Genomic DNA, 21,654 nt, shown 5'->3' on the forward strand with positions numbered 1-21,654 from the left:
AGTTCTTCTTTGAATTTCTGACATCTTGTGTCTGATCTGTAGACTCAGATTTAAAGGGTACATGTGATTAGACTTTATCAATCTGAGTAATATCTGCATTAAAAGTCAAATTATTTGGGAGCTTTATTACTTCTGCAAAGTCCTTTTACAATGGTAGCTACATTTGTGTCATATTGATTAACTAGAAAATGTGTGTACACCAGAGGCTGGGACTCTTGGGACTGTGCTAGTGTGTTTTCTGTTACTGTAATGAAATACCTGAGTCAGGGTACCTTACATAGAGAGCATGTTTATTTATCTTAAAATTTTAGAAGGTTAAGAACTCAGTATGTTCAGTTCTAAACCTTTTCTTGCTGGATTGATGATACTGAATAAACGTGTAATGGACTAATTCTATTTGAAAGGGGCCAACCATTAATTGCAGAAGAAAAAAAGGGAAACAGTAGTCAAACAGGAAAAGAAAAAAGAGATTTGGAAGAGGTTTGGAGTTGGGAAGTGATTCAGCTGCCAATGAAAGAGAGCAAGGAAAGGGGGCGTCAAGGGTTAGTTGGTGTGCTTTTGGAAGTTCTGACAATGAAACAGAGAGGGGAGAGAGAGTGAGGTGACTCACGGCCACTTTGAGCGACTTCTGGAAAATGAGTGGCTCACATCAAGGCTGGAACAACAAGGCCGTGGGCCTTTCTAAAGAATTCTGTGCCTCTGAACTTATTCTTGCTGCTTTGCTGCTATCAGCAGCTCAGGCCTTGGTCTTGGAAAAAAATAGCAGAGTGTTGATGAAAAAGAAGTTTGGAAGCAGAGTACAGCAAACGCATGGAATCAGCCTTAATACGTATTATCACTGAAAAGAGCAAATGACATCTTCACAAGAGAGGTCAGGGTGTGCTGCGCGTGCAGTCATGAGAGCAGCCTAGGAGGTGCTCGGGACTGTAGTACAAGGTACGCGGGAGGCATTCCTCCAGTCTCTCACAGGGCTGCGGTGTTTCCTGGCCTTGGGTTAACAAGCACTTTGCAGTACTTTCCCAATGTATTCTTTCTTTTTTTCTCATGTGACTTCTTTAAAGAGGTATGATTCTTCATTAATGATACACCTGCCTGTATAATAGCTCTACTTTAATCTTCATCCCGTTAGGTATCAGAAATCAGTTTATTTTATGTATTACCACAGTCAAAGGACAGAAAAGAAAATCAATACAGAAGTTATATAATTAGCAAACACATTCCATGAGTGAATTAAAATGTGGTACTTAGAATAACAATTAGACGCCTTTAATATAATTGTATTAAGTACAGTTGCGTTTGTTATTTTAAGTAATTCCTCAGTAAATATTTTTGAACAAAATACCTATAAATATTTAATAGATAGAATGACAATAATAATGATAATACCCACCAAGAATGAGAATGTGGTGAAGTACATTAGTGATGGTAGTGTGATTCTTTAAAATTACTTTGTAACAAGTGAAAAATCTTTCTTGTTTGTTTTTTTTTTCTGATTATAAAAATGAGTAGTCACATAGAAAATTCAAACATGGCAGAATACCACCAATGGGAAAATTAAAATAATCCAAAATCTCTCATCTAGAGGAAGCCACTGCAGACAACTTTTTGGCAACTACCTATAAACAGGTTTTTATCAAGATAAACATAATAGTGTTACTGTAATATCACAGGTGTTATCTGACACCTGAACATGGAGGTACTGTGTGTGTGAACCATGTAAGCAGTGAACTCAGCTTCCTTGTGTTTTCTAACTGTAGTAGAAGACTTTTGAGATGAATACCCCTGAACAAACATTCATCCACACTTGGTAAAGTGCACCCTAAAAGAAATGATTCCCAAAAGAATATCTAGCAAAGAAGAAAACAAAATTTTAAATTTGACCCAACAAGACATAATATATTAGAAATTTCTATTCTTAATATCGATCATATCCCTCATTCACTCTTTTCTCATAATCTCCGCAACAGTCAGTATTGTCAACATATATTTTAAAATATTTGCAGAGAGATTAAAAAAAAGTTAGGTCTCGGCTGGATTATACATGCTGAGATTCATTGTTTTTTTCATTGACATTTTTGCCATTGATATTTCTCCAGCGCTGGTCACCTATTCCTTCATCTTACTAGTTCTTTAGTAGAGATGCTTATTTTTTCTTCTTTTTTAGTACCAATCATGTATTGGAAACGTTGTGTACTTGTTATATATGTTACAAATACTTGTGCGACTTTTCACTGTTTTTTACTATTAAGATTTTTAGTATTTTGTGAGTAAATTCAGAATTTCTGAGTAGTTACCAGTACTTTCTGAATTTTATGGTATGCTTAAAATGATCCTTTCCACCTCAACTGATGAAGGGATAAAGGAATTCTGACACATTTATGATGGAACGTTATCCTGCCTTTAAAAAGAAGACCTCTTGCTCTTGGCAGAAATGTGGATGAAACTAACGCTGTGTTAAGTAAAATCAGTGAAATAGAGAATGAAAAAATACTGCATGACATCACTTACATGTGGAATCTATAAGAAAAAACGAGTGCATAGAAACAGTGGGTAGAAATGGGATTATCAGGGGAGTGGGGATGAGGGAAATCACCACATAGGTCAAGGGGTACAAAGATGATGTCTTCAAATGAGTAAGTACAAAGATCTAAGATATAGTACGAGGACTACAGTTAACAGTATTGTATTAAGATTAATAATTCTTGCATTCTTAGTAGTAGTTCTCATACTGGAAATTTGCTAAGAGTATAGTTTAGGTCTTAGCACATTCATACACACAAAAGAAAGGTAAGTATGTGAGATGACGGACTGTTTGCTGATATTTTGACTGTAACAATTCTCTGTAGGTATATCAAAAAATCATTCTGCATTTCTTAACTACTGTACAGACATTTTTTAAAATTAAAAAACAGTTGAAAGGGTTAAAAAGAAAAAGAGACTTTCTCCTCCAATATTTAAACAGAGGACAAGGGAGAGAGCAAAGAAAAATGGGACATATGGGCAGGCATTTTGCAGTTGATCAAGTTAGAATAATCCCAGCAATTTATTACCTAATCAAATCCCAGTAAAATGCGAAACTGAAGCTATGTGATTAAGGAGAATTGACCCTAGTAGATTTTGCCTTTTATTTATTCTGAGCTGGCATTCAGTCAATATGTGGCAAAATACTTTTGCTGATTCAACAGATAATTTATTAACTACCAGGTACTGTGCTAGATTTGATTCAGAGTAAAAAAAAAAATATATTGATTTAAAAAATAAGGTCAAATTTCCCCTTCTGGCAAAGAGCTCATAGTGTCTGTAGAAGCCTGGAGCCTTCTGTCTTTATTCTGTCTTACCACACTTTTAAACTGTAAGATGAACAATTGATAAAACCCTAAAGATTCTAGTTTGTTAAAAATCTTTCTGACGAACTCCAGAGGATATACTCAGACTCCCTCTGTACTCACATTCATGACTGCCTCTCTGCAAGTTATCAGTGCTGCCTTTGAGATAGAGGCTGGGTGGTACTAACCAAACCTGCACTCGTGTTTGATGCCAAGAAAATGTTTTCCAAACATCTGTACTATTTAACAGGCCAAGACATTTTGTGAAAAACATTTGTAAATACTTCCATCAGGAGTTATGCATTCATTTGAAGCAATGGGTGGAAATATTTGAAAACATTTGGCCATTTTTAACTCTGTGGATGTATGTGTGTGGACATGTGTTGAATGTATGTACATGAATTTGTGTATGTTTATAAAAGAATTACATACAATTGTTTTAAGTTGATAACACTTTGGTTTTGTAGGAGAGCTTTCTGAATTACAAGTAGTAATAAAGATTAAGAACTAAGATCTATTTTTAAATGAGGGAAATAATACTCTTATTTAATACTTAATCTTATTTAATTTAATACTTATTTAATTTAATGCTTATTTAATATTCTTGTTTACACTTTCTCTTTTTTTATTTTATGAAAAAATTAAATAAATTTTCGTAAACAATAAGAATAATAGTCTTCAAAAGTGCATGATATAAGCATCAATATTTTCATTTTATAATATGGAAAAAAATCTCAGAATGATTGGGTAATTGGAATTTCTCAGTATTTCTAAAGTAAAACTCTCAAGTTCATTGCTCTAATCCTGGTACTACAGTTGTCTCAATGCTAAAAGCCTGTCTGCCTTTAAAAACCAAGATTAGAGAGTTAGTTTCCAATTTCGTAAGCTCTCTCTTCATCACACTTAACTCATCATTATCATAGCAGAGACATTGTGTTGTGGCTTTTAGAGTCAAACACTGTATCTAGGCTCAAATTCTGATTCTGCTACTTATTACCTGTTCATAGTAGACCTCAACTCTTTGGCTTGTCTTTACCTACAAACATTGTCAGTGATAATACTTACAATGGAGATTTGTTGTGATAATGTTTGAACATAGTCGTGCACTTAGAAATTACCCAGAGAGACATTTCCTCAGCTTTCCTGGGTGGTGTCAAAAGATCAAAACAAAAGCAAAAACCAAAACCAAAGCTGACTCAGGCAACATAAACATTGCGGGAAATGGAGATCTGGATATAGAGGAAAGAGGTGTTAGGAGTCAGTTTTGAGCTCTGCATTACCCACATGTAGAGAATTGGCCTTTGGCCATAGATTCATCTCTGATTTACATATTCACCTATGTTCCAGGAAATGTTAAGAATTTAGAAACAAGGACATTTGAGAACATGAGAGAGTTGGCGTTGGTGAATGTTTTTTACAATGTTGAAGTTGAATTTGCCTAATCCTATTTTTTTCACCCTTTATAGCTGATGGTGTGTGCATCTTCAAATGCTTACTCAACAGAGACACTGAATGTTGCCGTATGGGGAAGAACTCCATCTTGATCACTCTGGGTGACAGCAGTGCTATACTGAAGTTTGAGTCTCATGCTGGTAAGTTTTGTGCCTACTCTGATCCTCTGTCTTTTCAAAAAACAAATCTCCTTAATGGCTATCTCCCTTCTGTTGCTCATTGGGTGGCATTCAGAAATGTTTCCTGATGGAAGTTATCGTCATTTGGTGAAATGACATAAAACTGGCTCTGGGGTATTTTTACTGAATTGAAGATACAGAAACTGTGATTCAGGAAGAGTAAAATTGCATCTGGAATTTTTAAGGCAGATTACCAAAGAGAAAGGATCTATACAAAGAAGGAACTAAAACAAAACGCAAATGAAACAGTTTGTAAAAGGCTACCCTTGAGTTTTTAGCTGAATAGATCACTTGTAGTACAGGATTCTATAAGATGGACAAGCGCACATGTTAATAATCTCGTCAGAAAGACAGACATGGCAAAGCAAGCTAGAATTTTTATACAGGGAAGCAAAGACGGTATCAGTAGTATAGAATGTTTCTTCTTAACAGTTCAGCTTAGAAACCTCAAATCTTGGAGAATTATAGCCTCTCTGACTTACTTGTAAAGAAGTTTATATCCTTGGTCATTCAAAATATTCCCCACATTTTAGACAGAAGTTAATAAAGATAAATAACAATTTCTCAGTACTTTTAATTTACTGGATAGAACTTGACCAAAGTAATTCAAATAGGCTTGAGACACAAAGCCAGATACCCAGGGAGCAGCAAACCAGAAATGCTTTAGAAACAGATATGGTGAAACCAAGAAAGGAGTATATAAGGTGCTCTTCTCAAAGAGGGCAGCTTGGTTGGCCCTGGTGGCGGATTAATCTGTGAGGGTATCTTGGTGAGACCTCCATGGTAAAAGTCAAAGAAAAAACCTAGTGAGCATTTTTTGAGTGCTTTGTGGGTCGTTATCTGCCATAAGACACAGATGAGGGTGTCCTGATTTCACAACTGCTCCAAGATAAAGTAAAAAGGCTGTATTTGTAGGTCAAATGTGACATCTTGCAACTCTGGCTGGATTCCATTTGGCTCTATTTTAACAAAAACAAGAAATTCCCATCTTTGATCATGAAGACCGAGATGAGGCATCTCAAGATGTTACGAGGAAGGTCCCAGTGGCCCGGGTCCCAGGAGGCAGTGGGATCTTGATTGCCATTTATCAGCCTTAGTGTTGACAGAGGCTGGCTGCTTGTGTCACTGCCTATCAGACACAATTACTTAATTTTCAAGATGTGCTCTGCTTTCCTGCAAAAAGATGAGTTTGAAATGTGAGGCTTTTATTTTATATTTAGAAGTAAAGGAGAAGCTTCCACATATCTATAATTTGGGTAAGAAAAAATAACCCAGCTCTACTGGGGAGTTGACCTATGATGAGGATTAGGTAGCACCACTAGGGAAGAAATGATCAAATATCTAAATTTGCCTGTGTGGGATATTTTTTCCTTGCTATCCTTCTTCAAAAATGTGACTCAGTGACCGTATGCCTGATCTTGTCATAAGTCAACGATCTACAGTAATCTCAAAGGCCACAGTGAAATCCTAAAAGTAAAATACATCTTAATTCAGCATGTTTTTAGAAGCAGAAGGGATATTTAATAGTGATATAAAATGGCTTTTGAAAGGTTTAATAGATTGATGGCAGTATCCATGGAGCAGTGCTTTTGCATAAACCAGATATTGTGCATGTTTAAGTTTCTGTTCTTTACTCACTCATTAACAAATATTTATTGAAGGTCACTTATGTGCTAACACCTACGTGTGTTAAAGATACAGTTCTGGACAAACAGAAGTTCTCACAATTATAACTATATTTTAAAGGGGGGAAAGTGACAATAAATAAATGAATGTATAGTAAATTGGTTGGATAAATCTTGAAAAAAATGAAACCAGATAAAAAGCAGAGAGTGACTTGTAGTGAAGGATATACACTTATTACTTAGGTAATTCCTTGGGAAAAGCCAGCAGTGAGATGACATTTGAGTAGAAAACTGCAATGGAGGTGAGAATGATCACAGTGTTCACATGACAGTGATCACATGTTCAGTCAGTGATCACATGACAGACACGAAGAAACTACAAGGACCCTGAGGCTGGGCGTACTTGAAGAACAAAGGGAGCAGCTGGAGAGGAGATGGGAGAGTTGAAGGCCAGGTCAGGTGAGGCACCAGGGGCCACAGTGAGGGTTTTGCCTTCATTCTGAGAGAGACTAGAAGCTTTGATGGCCTTGCAACACAGGCTTGACTTGGTTTGAAGGTTGCATCACTTTACTTAGTTCTTAAAGGTATGCACTAGTGCTGTCTCTCATATGGTTCTCATAGAAGCCTTGTGAGATTTGTATGTTTTTATTCTTTATTCCCATTCTCAAAATAAAGATACTAGGACTTAACAGATATGAAGAAAATTACCCAAATGGTGATAAAAATAAAACGCAAGTCCCATGCTGTTTCTATACCTTCCATATGGCTTGTTCATCCTTTATCGGACATGCTGTTGATATTTAATATAGAAAACATGTTATTAATTGGGAGGTAATCATGAACAAGGGTCAGTCAATTTTTAGCACTACTGCACTAACTGATAACAACAAAGAAACTGGAAGACCATTCTAGAGTTTTACGAGCCACTGGAAGATTTCACCATCTTTCAGAATCATTTCAAGTCTACACAATAGTTGCATAAATGTAATAGAATTCCTGAATACCCTTTAAGCATATTAACTTATATTTTGTCATATTTTATCTCTATATGAGTGTATACACGTGTATACACATATAATTTTATTTCTGAACCATTTGAAAGTAATTTATGTATCTTCCATCCATTTAATCCTTTGTATTTCTCTGGGTCACCTATGAACAAGAATATTCTCTTACCACAGCAGAGATACTTAATATCTATATAATATTTATTTGACCTACAGTACATTGTTCAATTTTACAAATTATTTTAGTAATGTTCTTTACAGCCCCCCCGCCATCCAATACTGGACCTGTTCCAGGAACATGCATTTTGATGTCATGTTCCTTCAGTCTCACTGGAAACATTCGTATGCCTCTTTTTTCTTTCACAGCATAGTAATATTTGATGAATATGAATCAGTTATTTTGTAGAGTATTCTCCAACTAGAATTTTTCTGTTATTTCCTCATGAAAAGATTCAGACTATGCAGCCCCAAGCAGATGATTCCCTAACTGACATTGTACCCTTCTAGGATATCACTTCCGGGAGGACTGATGCCTTTTACCTCTAAGGTAATTTGGATCTCCAGGTCAAGGTTTTTGCCATTTTATGTATAATTATTATTCTTTTCCTGTGAGATGTAGCTCATAAACACTTTGTGCAGAGTTATTCTGTGATCGTGCAAATATCCTGTTCCTCACCAAATAGCCTTCCCCTCTTAAATTTAGTACCTAATTATTATCTGATGATTTGGAAAGGCGGCTTGTATTTTTACACACTTTTTAACCTTGCTAAGTTATTCAGTTTCTGTAGGTTTTAAAAAGTAAATTCTTAGCATTTTCTCCATAAATTTAATATAAATAAGTATACAGGTTCACGTAATCTGCAGTTAAAGGCAGGTTTTTTCCTATTTCTATATGTATGCACCTTTCCTTCCCTTCCCTTCCTTTTTCTTCTCTCCCCTCTTTTCCCTTTCTGTCCCCTTACTCACCTTATTGCAAAAGCTAGGACCTCTAGCACAGTGTTGTAAAGAAGAGAATGAATATCCCAGTTTTGACCATGCTTTCAGAGAAAACATTCAGCTTTCACCACATTAGCTGTAGGTGTTTGTTCGGTAGATGCCCTTTATTAGGTTGAGGAAGGTGCATTCTATTCTTAAACTGCTGAGAGTTTCTACTTTGAATGTAAATGGCATATTTTTTTCTAAATCTATGGAGATGATTACATAATTGTTTTAACCTGTTAATATGGTGAGTTAAATGTGATTGTTTAATGTTTAAACAACCTTAAATTTCTGAGATAAACCTTACTGCCATGATATATGGTCCCTTATAGATAGATAGATAGATAGAGATAGATAGATAGACAGATAGATTTGCTAAAATTTTATAATAATGCTTGTCTTTATGTTCACTGGGTATTCTTTTATATTTTTGCCTTTCAGCATTTCTTCCCTCCTCCCTCTCTTCCTACTGTTACCCTTCCTTCCCTCCTTCCTTTTTTTTTCCTCAAAGTGATGGGGATCAAACCTAGGGCCTCATATCCTTTGTTGTTTTCTTAATTATGTTTTCTTGTTTGGGTATCAGAGTAACATTGGCCTTATAAAATGAGTTTTGTTATGTTCCCTAATCTATTTTTGGGGAATGTTTCTGGAGAATTAGTTTATTTCCTCGCCTGTCTCAGAATCAATGAATGAAGCCAAATGGGTGTTGAGTTTCTTTGTGAGATTTTAAACTACAAAATCAGTTTCTTTAGTATATGTAGGTCTATTTAATGTGCCTATTACTTGTTGAGTTTTAATTGTTGCCTATTTCATGAAATTCGTCAGTTTATCTAGGTTGTTAGATTAGTTGTGATTAAGTTGCTCCTAGTAATCCATTATGTGTATATGATCTGTAGTGATGTCTTCTGTCTCATTTCTTGTGTTGGCAATAGGTCTTACCTTTGTTTCCTTTATTAGTTTATCCTTGTATCAACATCTTTTCAGTGAAATAGATTTTGGTTTCCTTTTTCTCTGTTTTCTGTCTTACTGATTCTTGCTCTTGTCTTTGTCTTTTCTTCCTTCTGATTGCTCTGTTTCTCTGATTACTCTCCTATCTCTAACATTTTAAGGTGAATACATTAATCTTTAATTTGAGCCCTTTCTTTTTTTCCACTATACACTGGTCTAACAGCTTCCAGTGAAAATTTTGGTATGTTGTGTTTTCCTTGCTATATTGTTCATAATACTTTCTAATTTTTGTTTTTATTTCTTTAATTTCTTTTCTGATACATGGACTTTTATGATTTCTCTGGATTTCTTTTTTGATAAGTTATTCAGAAACATACTATTGAATTTCCAAGTAGATGGGGATTTTCTAGATATGATTTCTGGTTGATGTTTTTGTGTTCTGAAAACATGATTTGTGTGATGACTGTAGGTTCAATTTGATGGAATATTGTTTTACGGACCACAGTATGTTTTATCAAGAAGCACTGTTTTTGTGCCTTAAAAATTTTAGCTTGTTTTGGGGTGGAGTAAAAATATTAGGTCAAGTTGATCCTTAACAATTCTTAACCTACTTATTCTATCAGTTATTGAGAGATGAGTGTTGAGATCACAAACTATAAGTGGATTTGTCTATATTTTATGCTCATTTCCAATGTGGAAATTGTGTTCTATGGAGTACATGTGGAGTTATGTGTCTTTGTTGCTTTTCTCATTGCTGAGACAAAACACCTGACACTCAAAGTTGAAGGAGTTTTACAGCTTGTGTCTAGATGTCCCCCAAAAGCCTCATGCAGTCATAGATGGGGCTTTTTCAGAGGTGGCTGAATTTAGAGTGTGTGATTGGTTTATGGTACAGTGCTAGGCTCAAGGGCACTAGGACTAAGGATGCGAATACTACCTGCCCTAAGTAGTTATGGGTAAGATAAAAGGGGCAGAAAGACTCTAATAAGGTCCCTTGTTGCTTTTGCTACCATGTTGAGTACCAAGAACTGCTTCTCCTCTGTGACACCCCTCTGCCATGTGCCACTGTGCCTTGGAGTCAGCCAGTTATGGACTGAAATCTCTACAAGCTGTGAGCTAAATAAACCCTTTCCCCCTTTAACTTTGGGTGTTGTGTATTATGTCTCAGAAATGAGAAAAAAGTAACTAAGACAAGGAGGAAAGATTTATTTAGCTCACAATTTGATGCCAGAGTCTACTGCCAGCTAGAGCAGTAACCAGGCTTCCTTCTCTCTTGGCAATAGGGGCCCAGTACCTGGATCTCTGAGCATTCTGAATCTAATCCAAAGGAAAAATTTCTCTAGGGTGCCGCCGTTCTGGAATGTGGTGTTCTGAAGCTGTCTTCTGGAAGCAAAGTCTTTCACCTTTGCAATTTTTCAGTTGCAAGGGAGAGAGTCCTGCTGCTTTCTTGTGATGCCCTCAGGCCGTCTTTTCTATTCTCTTCCTTCTCAGCAATCAAGATTTCCTCTGCTTTATCTTTGCAGTCCACTTTACTGGAGCTTCCTTTCTGGCCAAACTTAAAATGTCTTAAATCATCCTGCTTGGCTCTTTACTCTTGATTCCCACCATAAATCTGGCTAACAGTTCCCAACAGTAGCTATGCCTCAACATTAGACTGCCTTGAAATTTCTTCTGCAAGATTAGTCTCCTGCCCTTAATCTTAGTCTCAGGCAAAGGCTCCAGACATGAGCCAAATGCAGGCAAACTGTGCCAAGGTATAACACATTGCCTGGAGTCCAGCAGCCAATGAGGTCCTTTTTCCCAGTGGAAACCTCCAGAGCCTGGTCTTTACCATCAGAATTTCTACAAACATTCTGATCTTCTAGGTTCTGACCAGAATCACCCATCAAGTGCTTCCTAAAGCATTCCAGCTGTGCTTTTTCAGCCAGCATTTCCAAACCTTTCCAAACCCTTCCTATAGGCCAGCTCCCAAGGCTCCTAAATCTCATGGTCAGTTACAGTCATAGCAATGACTACTTCTCTGATCCCAACTGCTTTCTTAGTTACTCTTCTCATTACTGAGACAAAATACCCAATACTCAAAGTTAGGGGAGGAAAGGTTTATTTATCTCACAGTTTGTAGAAGTTTCAGTTCATAATCTGCTGGCTCTAAGGCAGAGTGGCATATGGCAGAGGGGCATCACAGAGGAGAACAGTTCATAGAGGACAAAGACAGCAAAAACAAGGAGCCTAACCAGACTTTTTTATTTTATCCAGGCTACTTAGAGCAGGTAGCACTCACACCCCTAATCCTAGTGTCCTTGAGCCTAGTACTGCACCATGAATCAATTCCAGCATCACACACTCTAGATCCAGCCACCTCTGACAAAGCCACACCTATGACCACCTGAAGCTTTTGGGGGACATCTGAACACAAGACATAACATTATGTTTTGTATAATGACTCAAGAAAGCAAGAAGTTAAGACTCAAGGTTTGAGGAGCCCCTTTTCAATTTTTTCCCTTGTAGAGAAACACATATTTTACTTAAACTTAGCTAGACCGTGGCTGCTCTGTGTTTCTCTGCTTTCAGTATTTATTACAGCAGCCATATTCTTTGGTCTCATTTTCGTGCTGTGCACGTGCATAAAATGCCTGCATCTTAATGAAATATATGGATGAGATGACATGATGTCTGGAGTTTACTTTAAAATATCCAACGCAAAACCAAAGATACAAACGGTAGAGATGAATTAAGATTTGTGTCTTAATAAAATTTGAATCGTGGTAATGGACTTCATGATATTAATTTACTTAAATACATCTGAAAATTTTTTGTAATAAAAGTTTAAAAAACTCCTGAATTGAAAAATCTATAAAAATACAATTTTGGTATTAAGAGCTGTAAAGAAACAAAATCTCATTTATCTACAAGTTAATCAATCTGCTGACCCTCTAAGGAATATCGATAAAGAGTTTTGGCCTTTTCTTTAATGACTGAAGTAGAAATAGCAGGAAGTAAGGGTGGCTGAGTAGCACTGCAAGTCTTCATCACTCACATTTTTTCTGCAAATGACTAATAGCTCCTCAAGAAAACCAAATGCTATTATTTGTTATGGAACAACTTGGGCCCGTTTGCATTCTTTCAACTTCTTTAAAGTACCTCCAAATACCCTAGCTCTCTTAGGAATATCAAAGGAACTTACATACTATAATAAGTTAACACAAAAGAAAATGTTTGAATAGAAAAACCATTTAAATTTATGTAGTTATAAGAAAGCTGGCGATGTAACGTGTTGGTGATGGTGCAGGAAAGAGGCATTGCTGGACATCCTTGTGGCAAGGAACTGTCGCTACATCTGTAGAGGGCACTGCGGCAACACCTTCCAAGGTACTGTGTGAATGTATGTATCTTTTGACTCACATTTAGGAATTTCACTGTAGAAAAATGCCTGTAAATGAGCAAAATTAAATGAATTTTTAAAATATCAGCATGAAAAAATTATGATAGAAAAATACTGAAAACAACAAACATTTTCATTTTTAAGCTATGGTTTATTTGGAACACCATACCGCAGTTTAAAATGGTTATGCTATCTTTGTGTACTCCTGAGAAGAACTTTTAGCTAAATTAAAATGCTTCCGCATGGGACACCTTAGACCAGGCATCATTTAGTTTGAAAAATATTTATTTAGCTTTTAATACCCCTAGGCTTTTGAGTGCTGTCCTGGGACCTGGAGGAATTCTGTTTCTTTGTATTCCTTTTCTAGTTTTTGAGCATTTTGTTACCAGACAAGTCAGTCCCCTAGCTCTATCACTTTCACTTTGTGGGAGAATCTCTCTGGGGTTCCCAGGTAAAGGTATTGATGCCCCCAAACCCAAGTTGGCTCATGGCACCTTGGGAGGCTTTGTCATATTCTTTTGGACCCATTGATCACATAGGAGGAGGCAGGGTGCTATAATAAACCTGCTTCAGGGAAGAAAACTCTGTACACTGAATTTATTTTTGAGACAACATGTCCATTTATAGGACCTCCAGACCAACTGGGATGTGTAGTCAATGCCAATCTTGTATAAGAATGGAGGTAAAATATGCTTCTTATAGTTTGAAATGAAGTCACTGAAGGAGTTTGCAAGAAGTATATGTCCAGGCCAGTCTGCAGATATCACAGTATTCCTGAGTCTAAGTATACAACCTATTTTTAATATTATAGGATTAATATTATAGGGTAATATTATTGGATATAATTTCTTTATTTATCAGCAGAAATAATACCTTGGATAGCAGTTTCAGTGAGGAAAGCATTTAAGGTGCTAAAATACTTTCTCTAATGGTTCATGTGCTAACAATTTGCCCCACAACTCACGGATGCAGTAAAAATTTCCTGTAGATTGTATGTTACACAAGTTTGTGGACAAGACAGGATAGGGGACAGAGTACTGCTTCTGGGGGTCCCTAGAGTGTTGAGCTGTGATGACCATTTGCCTGCGGATGCCTGCAGCTCTTTCGCTTACAACTTGATTAACCCTCTCTCGATGTATCAGCTCCAGAAATTGGTTAACTTCTCTCATTTCTACCACCCTTACCTAGAGATGTGAATGCATTTAAGGATTCTGCTTACCTGAAGCTAAAAGTCTCAATTTTTCTCCATCTTTTAATCTGTACAACTATGTAGACCAGGGATTTTCAACCTAGGCATGATTGGCATTAGAGTTTGGATAACACTTTGTCACAGAGGAGCTGTCCTGTGCCTTGCAGTATGTTGAATATTGTCCATGACCTCTAGTCACAGGATGCCAGGGGTACTCATGCCCACCCAGTTGTGACTTCAGATACTGCCAAACGTCCCTGGAAAGAAGAATTGTCCCAGTTGGAAAGCATGAGCTTGGACACTTGGCAAGATTTCTGTGGTTCCTGACTGCTGGAAATAGAAAGTTAAAGCATAGCACATAAGCTCACCTGTCCTTTTGTAACCATTATCTATTTAATCAAGAACTGGGATTTATAGATTTATGACCAGAGGGATGCATTATCAGAGGATGAATTACATTTTGCCTTTAGGGTAACTTTGTTTTTAAATTGAACTTGATGTCTTATAAAGTAGGTCTGTGCTCTCTGCTCTGGGATAGTTTAGGCCCTACTACTTTCTAAAGATGCACATGCCTGACTCTCTTTACCTATTTATAGGGCCTGTCTGACAGTGAGGGTCTGCGTGTACCACTCCCTTGTAGGGTAGACCACTGAAGAATAGGCAAGGACTAAGGTGTGTGCTCAACGGGATGACTTTGGGGCTACTGTGACCCTCATGTAACTTTGTCCAAATTGAAACAAAATAAAACCCACTGAAGAGCTTCTCTCTCCCTTGTCATAAAATTATTAGAATATGCTGATTTTGTTAGAAAAAGATAATTTGCTGCCATTTGTTAAAGAAATATTAAGTTATAATGTTTCTGATCAATAATGTGATCCCAGGGTTGGGAAACACACATCCTATATAATCACACATGAAGTCTCGTGTGTTTAAATTAAGAAAGGTTTGTGTTCTATGAGGAAACCTAGATTTAAGCTCTCCTGGGCATTTCATTAAATGATTTTGGTCTAGGACATTTTATGTTTGGGAACCAAGATTTCCCCCAAAATTTCATTTTATGGAATACATGGTTGCTGGTGGGCTGTGGGGAGATGACTGGATCATGTGGACGCGAACTTCATCCCGTGTATCAGTCCGGTCGAAACTGAGCTCAGAACTCAGTGAAATTATTAGGAGGTGATCTAACTGCATGAAGCAGGTCACGGGGAGTGGCTGTGAAGAGGCTATTTTGTCCCCGACACTTTGCTGTCTGGCTCTTGCTCTCTCTCTCTCTCTCTGCTTCTCGGCTGTCATTAAGTTTTGTTCTGCCATGCCCTCCCCACTGTTACTTCTGTATCACCACAGACCCGGAAACAGTGGAGCCAACATGTATGGACTGAAACCTCTGAAACTATGAGCCAAAATAAATCTTTCCTCCTCTAAATTGTCTTTCTCAGGTATTTTGTCACCGTAACAGAACAGTTCTACAAATCCAGGAAATACCAGAGGCTGACAGTAAGATCAGCTTTGTCTTCCCTTTGGCTAAGAGAAAACACTTCCGCTTTCTAACAGTGAACTTGGGCCGTTCCTGGACCAATTTTGATGTTTGGAAGGGCAAAACCCAGGGAAGACAGTTGGAGGAAACTAGGAGACAAACGAGGGGAAGATTCCTGAGAGATGAAATCAAGGAAGAGAACTGCGTTCTTTTCTCTTGGCTTTTGACTTCAGAACCTTCTGCTCACGCAAAGCAGCGAGATGTTGGGAAGTTGTACTTTCCAGGTGCAAAATCAACTCCTCTCATTGCTGATCCACATTACCTAGTGAGGGCTCTTCAGACAGAGGATCCTCCCACTTTCATGTTCTAATTTCAACATTTACTTGTTCCCTTTTCCCCTTTCCTTTATACATTTTTCCATTTCTGATGAGTGTAGTGTCCCTATGATCCACCTTCCAAAAGCCCAGCTCTGATTACTTGAGACATTGGAGAGACATTTTACAGACAAGGAAAGGGTTTGGTGGTATTTATGTAAATATAATTAATTCGATTCCAAGCAACAAAGTGGGTGACAACACTATACCATCTGCCAGCTCAAATTATTTTTGTCATCACAGCTTAAAAATTGTTTTAATATTCAGCAGGGAAATGCCTTAATGTTGATTGGCTTCGGGCAACTTTTTAAAAGTGTCTTCTCCTTCACAACAGGCCTATCAAAGCTAACAAAAAGAGCTAAAAGTTATTAACCAGTCATTGTGGCGCAGGGACTGTGCCAAGCATCTTAGCAACACAGTCTCCATTATGTCTTCTCCAAAAGTGAGGAGGTCAGTGCTAGAATCATCCCTGGTTCGCAGATGAAGAAACCGAGGCCCTATGTGGATCACCCTTGAAGAGATCATTTGTTAGCTAATAGCAGCATGCGGAATGGACTGCGGTGTATAAAATTCGAGGGTAGGTGCTCCAGCCACTATCTGCAGGGCACGTGCACAGGCTTTCTACAACCCCGGGGTCGGCCCGTTTGAGTGTCGGCAGGGCATCGCTCTTACTGTTGTCATCCTTCCTTTTGCTTGCCATTGCTGTATTGCTATCAAGGCTTTCCTTCTACATACGCTTTTGTCCAGCCAACTTCTGACAAATGGACAGCGCCCAGATACTAGAGAGACAAAGTCTGTAAGACGTAGGGCCTGTCCTCGAGGAGCTGCAGCAACTTAGAAACGCAGTGGGAGTCACAAGCATGGGCCACACATGTACACACTACATGTGTGCATTTATAACCATCCAAAGAAATGGTAAAGCAGACTATAACGATATGTTTCATTTGACCCAGTAAATCTGAAATTTATTCAAACATGAAGCCAGTATAGAAAATCATTAATGTGATATTTTACATGTTTTTCCTTTAATGCTATGGTTTGGAAGTCTAGTTCTTTTCTTTTGCACCTAACAGGACTTATCCATTTGGATTAGCCCTACCTGAAGAGCTCCATTACTGTGCACGAGTGGTTGCTGTTGTTTTGCTCAGCATAAATCCAAAGGGAAAGTTTGAGGCGTAGGCTGGTTATTTTAAGGTTCTAGGGAGAGCAGTGGATTGAGTGATCCCAGGACACCATGGGAGCCCAGCAAAGGAAAACCATTGGACCTGGAGCTGGGAGAGGTGGCTTCTGGGAGATCTGGGCTGGGCAAAGACGGTGTGGAGTACAGACGCAAAAGGCCTAGTTTTGAGCAGACTCTCTGCAACTCTGCGGTGCCCTTCACACACATCAGGTCATTTGGGGACAGGATCAGCCTTTGCTTTAGGTATTTGTAGCCAAGGCTGCTGTTTATCTTGCTACTGTACTCTCTCCTTCCACTCTATCGGAAGTGTTCTATTACTAGCATAGCTAAAACCTCTACCTCCCCACCAGCCTTTCAAATAAAGATGGTAACTGAAGTTGTTGGGTAAGCTTTCTCGGAAATCTCCTTGACAGGGTTAACTTGGAGAGGCAATGTCATTTATCCATTGCCCCAGCCAGCCTCTTACAGCCTGGAATGTAGACGTGATTGCTATAGCTGCAGCAGTCACTTTGTAACTACAAGGCCCCCAATTATGGAATGTATGGTCTAAGCCCATCGAAGGAAAAAGGAACCACAATACCTGTGTCTGGATGACTGTAGAACTGCTCCAGTAGCTCTGAACTTCCAATTCTAGACTTAAGTGAGAGAAAAGTAAATTATTAATTTGTTTAAGCCAGGGCTCTTTCCTTTTTGTTATATGCAGACACTTAATCCCAACTAATACAGAATATGTAACTCCCAAATTACCTCCATTTACTCATTTTACAGAAGGATTCACCAAGAATGTGAAGAATGAAGTGACCAAATGTAATTGCTCAGTGGACAGAGATGCTGGAGGCAAAACCTCAGTTCTGGGATTCTGGCTCCAAAGCCTTTGCTTTATTGTTGTCTCACTTTTATTCTCTAGGGATATGGTTTCTGCTACTTCCTCCTTTCTGTTGCTTACATTTAGGAGGCAACTGTCATAATAAACAGAGGCTATAAAATTCCAGGTCCTCATTAGTGACATGCTGTGTGGGGTATCTGGTGAGCCAAGTGTCCTTGGCCTCATTTATCACGCAGGTGACTCAGGAGACACAGAGACAAATGTGTGATTGTCTTCTGGCCTCTTCTTATCTCCCCAGCCCCAAGGCTGGCTTCTCACCTTCAGGTTTCTTCTGGCCACTTCTGCAGAATTCTCTTGGCTGGACAGAGAGGAGGTTGACCCAGGCCCTTCCCGTCCTGTAGCTACTGGATGGTGCAGGCCCCTGGCGTGCCCCTCTCTCCCCTTCTTGCTGTTTGTCTCCTGGCTATGGCCTCATTCAGTTAGCATCTCTAGCAAAGGGTGGTGATAGTTCAGTCTGTCAGTTCTGCAACTTATCCGCTGCTCTACCGAGAGCTCAGTACATGGAGGCTGCTGACTCAAGGCTAACTGTGATCTTCAAAAGCCCAGTCAACTGCGAGATCCATACTGCTTGCAAGTTGGCCATATCGGTCTGTGGTTTGTTGAGCACCCTCATTGACCTTCAGAGCTACCATTCACTCTCCCTTTGCTGCCCACAAGCAGCCTGAGCCAAGTGCCTGATGCTGCCTGCCTCACTGGTTCCAGGTGTGGCCAGACTCCAGCCTCTGCTCATCCTTCCGGGTGGATGTGCTCATGGCTGCCGTGCCGTTCATCACCCTGCGATTCCTCTGGCATGGTGTGCCAATCTGCCTGTTTCTTAGTGTGTCTGAATCTGAAGCAGGGGGAACATACTTTGGAAGTAAAAGGCTGTATAGACTTTAGGCTCTGTTGTCCGTGAGCAAGGGCTAGATTTGGCCAATGACCCATAGTTTGACATCGTTGGTCCCAAATCCAGGTAATGCGATAGTTTTTGAAAAGCATGGCTTTTGGGGAATGCAAATCCTGGTACTGTCACCAGTTAGCTGCATAAATGAACATGAGTCCTTCATCTCTGTGAGCTTCAATTTCCTTATGTGCAGAATGGGGATCGTGTTAACATGTGACACAGAGGGCTGTTGGTTGATAAATGAGATGTACACTGTGAGGGGCCACTGTCCACTATGAATGGCGCGCTAGACTAGGTACTATAGGAGATCCAAGAACGAGCCAGACTTAGCTGCATTCTCCTGGAGGGAGGTGGATGTGTGCCTCAGAAATTGTCACACGCAGTAGAATGATCTTGACTGAAAGAGAAGTAGAGCAGTGACAACTTGTCACCGCACTGTTGCAGGGCTAGATTGGGGAGTTGGGGAAGCTTAGAGACTCTGTCCACCAAGAGAGAGCCAACCCAACTCCAACTGGGGCTGCAGCGGGGAAGCTATCCGGCCGCTGCGGCTCCTTCCGGAATCTGCTACTGCGCGACGGCCCTTGAGATCCATCCGCACCGCGCCCCCATCCCAACTCTTGCCTCTGGCTCACAGCCCCTCAGGAGCCCCAGGAGAAGAGCTTCCACTCTGCAGCCTTCGCACAGCATCCTGGTTGATAGCATTGGGGAATTTCTATTAAATGAAAACCATTCGAACAAAGTACATAATTGAAGTCATTTACAAACAAGGTGAGAAGTATGATTCCCATTTTTATGAGTTTGCATTATTTTACTTTCCACTTAAATCTTACTCTTACCTTTCTTTGTAAGATTGCTTGTTCCTCCAGTCTGACTAACCAGGATCCTAACTGGGTTCATCAGCTGGGGACCACCTATTCTCTATTGCTGTCTTTACATACAGAATGTTGAAGTCCTTAGAAGTAAATGATGTCAACGTGATGTCATAAAGCACTGGGCTCTCCATATGGTTTTCGCAGCAGACAGTGTTCTAAATTGTTTTCTTTCACTTAATGTGTAAATCACAGGACATACTTCTGAGGCCATAATAAAGGTGGTGTTCACATGTGACGAGCTGACCTCATCTCCAGAAAGAACTAACAAATCCTTAGCAACATTCAGATTCTTTTCAATTTGTGTCCTGAAGTCTTCCTACATCTACATCACCTGTGAATCCTTCAGTGTCCTGGGAGGCTCCTGTCCTGTGCTTGTGTGTGCCGAGATAGCCTCCCATGTTCTTGAATCTGGTGTTTTATCACAATCGCAGAGCTGTCTCTGTCTTTAACTGCAGTTACTTGAGTTCAAGCTTTGAAAGTAGTGATCTCTCCATTCTTCCTTTTTTGCAAACTCTTTAGCAGAGTCCTTGTATTCTAATACACTTTTAAAATGCCTGCTGCAGCTGCCAGTTACCTTGGGAATTACTTCTCTCATTTTTGCAGGGGTACAATTTCTTTCTGCTCTGTCCACTCTTTGATCTACCTTCTGCTGTGACTGCAGGGAAGGTTTTTGAGGTTTTTGTAGAATTTTGAAGTATGAAAGGAACTTCCAAGTTGGATGTGACGTGATAAGCTTGCCTGTGTGAGACTGCTGTGTAGCACAATTCCAAGGAACGGTATTCTCTCCGCAGCCTGTATGAGTGCTGTAAACTGGAGTTAAATTGTGCACAGCCTGTATGGCAATTCTCGCCTGACCTGGTCCAATGGACAGGACTCATTTGAGCCTATGCTTACTCTGATACTGCCTGGTATGGTTTCAGTGACTTCCATACATTGATGTTTTAGAAACTTGGTGCTGATTGTGTGGTTTGGAGGTGGTAGAATTTTTAAAGGGTGGGGCTTAATGCAAGGTTACTTAGGTAATTGAAGTGTTTTTTAGGAAGTGATTCAATACTTTAATAGTTGTTCTTGTAGGACCCCAGATAGTTCCCATGGGAGTGAGTTTTAGAGAAGAATACGGCCCCTCCCCACCATCTGGCTTCCAGCCTCACCATGGGGTCCCTTTTGTCCAGTTTCCCACCAGGGTGCTGTCCACCCACCAGGAGAGCTCACCAGAGCCTGAGCTAACGGGGCTGCCCATTCTTGGGTTTTCAGCCTCTATCCTTGTGGGCTAAATAAACATTTTTCCTTGTACCTACTCAGCCTGTGATATTTTGTTATAGCAGCAAAACAAACAAAAACGCCCTGCTTGACTCATGAAGACAAAAAAAAGAGAACACAAGGGAAGAGGAGGAGTCACAGGCTAGCAATACTTTAATGGAGGTTCTTTTGTGCTAGCTGTTCCTCTGAAGGCTTTATCTGTACTAACTCTCTGAATTACTAAATAAATTTTTGGCTTATTCATTGTGGAACTAAGCTCAGTGCAAAAGAAATATAAAATTACCATCAAACCCTTCTTTTTTTAATTTGTAATTTTTTATTAGTCCATGTTTGCAGGACATAATGTTTACATTCGTAGTTGAGTTTTCACATGGACATAGTACATCTTAATTCCTCTTTTCATCCTCTTTCCCTCTCCCCACCATCTATCTCTTGATCCCCTTCCCATTTGAAAGATATCTATCTCCCCGCTTCCTGTTATCTGTCTTTTATTTTGCTGTTTATTAATTATTTTGTGGTTTTCGTGTAAGAGAAGCCATGTGACCGTTAAGCTTGTGTGTTTGCTTTATTTCACTTAACCCTTTTCAATGCCCCACTCCACATACAAGTAGCAGTTGGATGAGATGATGAAGGCAGTCT

General features: G+C 39.2%; 1 protein-coding gene and 1 long non-coding RNA gene across 3 annotated transcripts in view; one reads left to right on the plus strand and one right to left on the minus strand.

The window, feature by feature from the left end:
• Positions 1 to 4,851: 4,851 nt before the first annotated feature.
• LOC104873454 (histone-arginine methyltransferase CARM1-like) overlaps positions 4,852 to 21,654 on the plus strand; it is a 149,896-nt gene continuing 133,093 nt past the window's right edge. Inside the window, exon 1 of the mRNA XM_033757687.1 lies at positions 4,852 to 4,918. Within this exon, the coding sequence (XP_033613578.1) occupies positions 4,913 to 4,918 (6 nt within the window). The 5' untranslated portion in view covers positions 4,852 to 4,912. The remainder of the gene's footprint in view (positions 4,919 to 21,654) is intronic.
• On the minus strand, positions 12,768 to 19,824 carry LOC104873441. Of its 2 annotated transcripts, none has more exons than XR_002025912.1 (4): positions 19,720 to 19,824; positions 17,695 to 17,749; positions 14,117 to 14,343; positions 12,768 to 12,945 (listed from the first exon to the last, which is right to left on the minus strand). It is a non-coding gene; the product is annotated as an uncharacterized LOC104873441 (long non-coding RNA). The 2 variants fall into 2 exon arrangements; XR_783464.1 differs by having other exon boundaries at positions 14,117 to 14,416.

Source organism: Fukomys damarensis, unplaced genomic scaffold, assembly GCF_012274545.1.
Source record: "Fukomys damarensis isolate Sample0158 unplaced genomic scaffold, DMR_v1.0_HiC HiC_scaffold_31, whole genome shotgun sequence".
NCBI lineage: Eukaryota > Metazoa > Chordata > Mammalia > Rodentia > Bathyergidae > Fukomys > Fukomys damarensis.